General features: G+C 36.4%; 2 protein-coding genes across 2 annotated transcripts; both read left to right on the forward strand.

The window, feature by feature from the left end:
* Positions 1-320: 320 nt before the first annotated feature.
* On the forward strand, positions 321-3155 carry Taldo (transaldolase). Its single transcript, XM_018020310.2, has 6 exons — positions 321-651; positions 1389-1512; positions 1999-2238; positions 2312-2437; positions 2505-2641; positions 2710-3155. Exons 1-6 carry the CDS (start codon positions 552-554, stop codon positions 2982-2984), a joined length of 1002 nt encoding a protein of 333 aa, XP_017875799.1. The 5' UTR covers positions 321-551; the 3' UTR covers positions 2985-3155.
* A 259-nt stretch (positions 3156-3414) lies between these two features.
* LOC113464003 (uncharacterized) lies at positions 3415-4303 on the forward strand. Its single transcript, XM_026811483.1, has 3 exons — positions 3415-3587; positions 3734-3817; positions 4060-4303. The coding sequence occupies exons 1-3, from the start codon at positions 3555-3557 to the stop codon at positions 4258-4260; spliced, it is 318 nt and encodes a 105-aa protein (XP_026667284.1). The 5' UTR covers positions 3415-3554; the 3' UTR covers positions 4261-4303.
* The last annotated feature ends 1032 nt before the right edge of the window (positions 4304-5335 follow it).

Below are 5335 nucleotides of genomic sequence, written 5' to 3' on the forward strand. Positions count from 1 at the left end.
ATCCACAGTTCTAAAACCTTTATATTTATAAGAATTTTTCCCTGCGTCGACTGAAGGTTTCAGAAGACTTTAACGACTTCAAGTTGGAAGGTAGTGAGCTTATGACTATGAGTTTAATTAGGATTCATTTGCATTGCAATCGAGTGGAAATTATCAGCGTTTGGCAGACGAGAAATATTCATAGGGCAATGCATGCCAAGTGGATCGGGAATCGTTTTGTATGAGAATACGTAAGAAGCAACAAGTATGTTTAAAAAAATTCAAAGTTTGAGAAGTAGAAGTATACAGTTAACATCTGTTTTTGAAGGTAGCTGAACATTTGAAGATGAAGGATACAGGATCTTAATTAAACGAGTTTGAATAATTCGGGTTTTATCATTTGACGAACGAGCAAAGAGTTATTTATTCAAGTTACGTAATCGGAGGAAATCGAGCCTAGCGGTGGCTCTGTAAATGTTGGCCAGCCTGGCAGAGTATCGTGAACGTTGATCGTTCCAGCGTAAGAGGCAGAAAATTCGATCTCCGGACGGTATATAAAAGTATCATTAACAATGAGCGAGCCTCAATCGAAGAAAGTCAAGATGACGACGAGTTCGTTGGCACAGCTGAAGGAAATCACGACAATAGTCGCCGATACCGGTGACTTCCAAGGTGAGTAAATAGAAATATTCTAATCCGACGATTTCGCATCTAACGCACACGCACACATACATGTGGTCAAAGGCGAAGGTCATGCTCGGCTACACTCGCAGGGGGGAAATTCCAATTCGGCGCACTTTTTATTTGCCGTTTAAACAGTTGAAATTCGTCTATGCTGTACAAAAATAGAACGTTTGGCAAGAAAACGTGAAAATCTCTATATTTATAAACATTTGCATATGCATATATATACGCGTTGTAAATATAAGAATAATATTATTACGATTTCCGGGAAACGTAACTCTTAATTTATAGTTTCAATCGCGTTACGCGGACAGTGGTAGGGGATAATTACAAAACCTTCCGATCTTACGATCGATACTTTTTTTTAGCTACTACACGCTATTTTTATGTAATAAATTCAATTCTCATTTTGTCAGATACCTCGAACACTATAAATTATAATTTTGTGTAATATTATTAGAAATATTCTTAGTTCTTAGTTTCGTTTCAATCAATCAACAATTATTGTCTTTAGTAGTCGTTAGGTAATACTTAATTGAACAAGAGAATTTTCTGCTTATCATACAATGTAATATAGAAGCTATGCGAGTTCTAGCATGACCCGCAGATATTAGAGATGGCCTCTAGACTATATATTTATATCCCATCGAATTAATCTACCATGTAAACGAAATAGGATAAACCTATCGTCCCTATCTTATCATTGCTATGTTGAATATTTTCAGCTATGGAACAGTTTAAACCGATAGACGCAACTACAAATCCTTCTCTGATCCTTGCAGCAGCTAGTCAAAAAAAGTATGCTCATTTAATAGATAAAGCTGTGCAATATGGAAAAAAATCTGGACCGTAAGTATATTATTAATTATTAATACAGTGAGCAATAAAAGTTTATTGTCATTTTCTAACTTATAATTTTCATTATATATTTTTCAATATTTACATGGAACACGCTTTAATAATGTTTATTTAATAATATTCAAGAGAAGCAAACTGTTAATTACAGAGCACAGCTTATTCTGCTATGATTAACATGTACATAGATACTTTTGTTTTAATAAATAGGATTCGTAGATGTAGAATCTGTTATATGGTAAAAGTTAATTGAAGATATTATAGGAAAAATGATATACATGGTATCGAGAAGTATAAAGGAATCAGAGAAAGTTAGTAAGAAAAATAAAAGGAATTGTGAAGCAGAAAATGTTAAAGGAAAGAAAGGATTTGCCTGATGTAATGGTGGTATTAATTAAATTGATATAATCACTTTAATCCTCTAATTATTTTTTCAATCGAAAGAAACGATCTACTTGTGAATTGAATTATTTGTTTCAGCACTTTGGCGGAACAGCTCGAAAACGCATTGGACATCACGTGTGTCCTGTTCGGTAAAGAGATTTTAAATATCATACCCGGCAGGGTTTCCACAGAGGTGGACGCCAGACTGTCTTTCAATAAGGAAGCCAGCATCGAGAAAGCGAAACGGTTAATAGCTCTGTACGAAGAGCTTGGCGTGAGCAAGGATCGCGTGTTGATCAAACTCGCCTCTACATGGGAGGGCATTCAAGCGGCCAAGTAAATTGAATAATAATGCATAGTTAACGATCTATTTAAAGACTCGATCTCAAACGATGATTTACTTGAACAGGGAATTGGAGGAGAAATATGGAATACACTGTAATTTAACGCTTTTGTTTTCCTTCGCGCAAGCCGTGGCCTGTGCAGAAGCGGGCGTAACGCTCATATCGCCGTTCGTTGGTAGAATTTTGGATTGGTAAGATCTCGCGATTTTCAGCGATACATTTGCTTCACATGGTTTGTATTTATTTAAATTTGTTTAGGTACGTCGCGAACACCGATAAGAAGAGTTACGATGCCAAGGAAGATCCAGGCGTCGTCTCCGTGACCAAAATATTCAATTATTACAAGAAGTTTGGATACAAAACGGTCGTCATGGGTGCTTCGTTCAGAAACGTCGGTGAGTCTACATCTACAATTCATTCTATTTCCCTCTTAGAAAAATCCTAAATAAGTTTTTCATTACAGGCGAGATTAAAGAACTGGCCGGTTGTGACTTTTTGACTATAAGCCCGAAACTGTTGGAAGAATTAGAAAAGAGTAACGAACCGATCCGCAAAGTACTTGCGTCCGAAGTGGCAAAGAAATGCGATCTACAGAAAATTAGTTTAAACGAAGCCGAGTTTAGATGGCTCCTCAACGAGGATCAAATGGCGACCGATAAGCTGAGCGACGGGATCCGTAAATTCGCGGTGGACGTTCGCAAACTGGAAAAGTTGTTGCAAGAAAAAATCCAGTCTTAAATGTGTATAAGCGAAATGTCTATGTAATGAATGTTCTATTGTAAATAACACAGCGCAGAGATGATGATTCGAATAACAAGCTTTAGTTGTATGTGCAACGCATTCCACGCTTTGTAGGTATCATGTATAAATTTGTGTCGTAATGTTAAATAAATGTGGGATCTGAGGGAATCTTGATTGTTATACTTTGTACCTTGCCTGAAACTTTTACAAGAGTAGATTTTCTATTCGAACGTGAAATCCTATTTAGACGGACGGAAATAAGAAGAATTGATGGAAGCTAGTATAATTTAAATTCTTAAATGATCCAATGAGGAACTGCTTGCAGCGAATTCTGTGCTCGATAAAACAGGGGAAAGGAGAATCGCGTGGGTAGTGCTGCCACCGAATGCTGGAATATTTAAATACGGAGCGTGGCCCTCGCTAGCCTCTGTTCGGCTTTTCAAACCGTACCAGCAGGCGCATATCGATTCTAGCGCGAGAAAGTCAACCGTCAGCTCCGCAGCACGAGAGCGGTCTCTTGGTTACGTCTCCTTCGTTTAAAATAGTCTGTTATAAATAACAGTTAACATGGAATCAGCTATTGTACATCTCGAGCAAAGCGTAAGCACGATTTCTCATCATTTCCGGCTTGTTTCGTCCAAATGACATTTCATACTTTTCATGAATTTTCTATTTGCAAAAGTCAAACGGCGGATTCTCGTAAATAATAACAAGTTAACGTTTGAACCGATCGTTCTTTGTTACAGGTTCAGAAGGCCGATGGGAAGCTGGACATGATCGCGTTTCAGATTGACGCTTTCGAGAAGGATTTTGGAAATCCAGAAAGCGAGGTATGTCTCATTGTTTCCAAATCATCAATTAAACTTTTGCAATCGTTTATTTATTAGTTCAGATTTGAATGAAAATCATTAGTTAGCATAAGAAGTGATACGTTCCAAGCGTCAGTTAAATCGATAATAAAATGATCATTTAGTCAGCAAAGAAATCAACAACGTGGCTTGTTCGGCGAATACATTAACTGAATGAAGGTCGCTTCTTTTATTTTTATATTTTTTCTTATGCTTTTTAACAGATCTCCGTGAGCCGTCTATTACGTTCTGTTCACCAAGTTACCAAAGATTATCAAAACCTTCGACAAGAGATATTGGAGGTTCAACAGTTGCAAAAGCAACTTTCAGATTCGCTTAAAGCGCAATTGTCTCAGGTGCACGGACACTTTAATTTACTGCGCAACAAGATCGTAGAGCAGAACAAAAATCTGCAGCTAAAATAAAACTAGAACTATTAGCTATCTTTCAAGATTCATTTCTTTCTCAAGCTTTTGTTTTTTAGAACGTACATGTATTTATAGTACTTGTATACTGTGTGACAGCATGATAATATCTACGTTTCAATTACATTTCATTACCAACGTGTAATCCATAATTCTCATTGTTCAAATTATTTACGTGTTAATGTAATTAATCAAAATGATCACAATAATATTCTCTCGAGGAGGGGAGAACGTTTGAAGTAAGCATAAGCTTCCCATAGTTATTTAGTTATAAAAATTACACTTTTTACCTAGTGAATAACGTACGATTATATATTCGCTATAATCACCCTGTAGAAATAGTCCAACTATTCTTACATTCTAAATATACATCTGTATAATCGAGAAGTATTCTTTATAATCAGTAAGCGATCGCTCCGAATTTCGGGACACCGTTCGTCTATACACGAACGAGGTTTGTTATGGTTTACAAATAATTTCATTTCTGTATGTATAGAGTACGAAAAATGGTGAGCATATTTTATGACACAAGTGTGAGAGCCAGGGGTTGTTAATTAGAGTACGAAAAATGATTGCCTTAAGAGGGAGATGTGCGTTCGCTCGTGAGTTACGCGAGATTGCAGACTGTAACGCGACAACGAGGACGCGATATAAACGTAAAATTCGTCGGATTTGTAATCGATGAAAAATTAGAAACAAGAAATGAAGAAGAATTTGATTAATTAAAATAGATTGTCTTCGAGGACTCACGGTTTGCATACTAAATATACACTCTGAAAGTGTATTTTAATATTTAAAAAAATATTGATAAAGGATATTGAATATTCGGTTTTTATAATAATAATGAATATCGCGTTCGGCGTATTTGCGTTACGCTGGAGTTACATTTATCTATACGTACGATGTAACACGTTATTTGATAATGCAAAAACTGAAGCAACTTTCAAAGCTGCCTTCCTCGAGTCTTTCGCCTCAACGAAGTTGCAGGCGTTCAAGAAAAATCAGATTCGACAGATTCCATATTTCGAGAAATTAATATTTTAAGGATGTATTGGCTATACAGTCAATCCCAAAA

This window comes from Ceratina calcarata, unplaced genomic scaffold (genome assembly GCF_001652005.2).
Source record: "Ceratina calcarata isolate Rehan_Ccalc_2016 unplaced genomic scaffold, ASM165200v1 scaffold222.2, whole genome shotgun sequence".
In the NCBI taxonomy this organism is placed as follows: Eukaryota; Metazoa; Arthropoda; class Insecta; order Hymenoptera; family Apidae; genus Ceratina; species Ceratina calcarata.

Bases quoted from the DNA above. Each gene is read 5' to 3' on its own strand.
- Taldo (XM_018020310.2), top strand. From the start codon at position 552: ATGAGCGAGCCTCAATCGAAGAAAGTCAAGATGACGACGAGTTCGTTG. The intron at 652-1,388 runs GTGAGTAAATAG...GAATATTTTCAG, and splicing joins CGATACCGGTGACTTCCAAG to CTATGGAACAGTTTAAACCG. The intron at 2,239-2,311 runs GTAAATTGAATA...TTACTTGAACAG, and splicing joins GAGGGCATTCAAGCGGCCAA to GGAATTGGAGGAGAAATATG.
- LOC113464003 (XM_026811483.1), top strand. From the start codon at position 3,555: ATGGAATCAGCTATTGTACATCTCGAGCAAAGC. The intron at 3,588-3,733 runs GTAAGCACGATT...TCTTTGTTACAG, and splicing joins TTGTACATCTCGAGCAAAGC to GTTCAGAAGGCCGATGGGAA. The intron at 3,818-4,059 runs GTATGTCTCATT...GCTTTTTAACAG, and splicing joins TTGGAAATCCAGAAAGCGAG to ATCTCCGTGAGCCGTCTATT.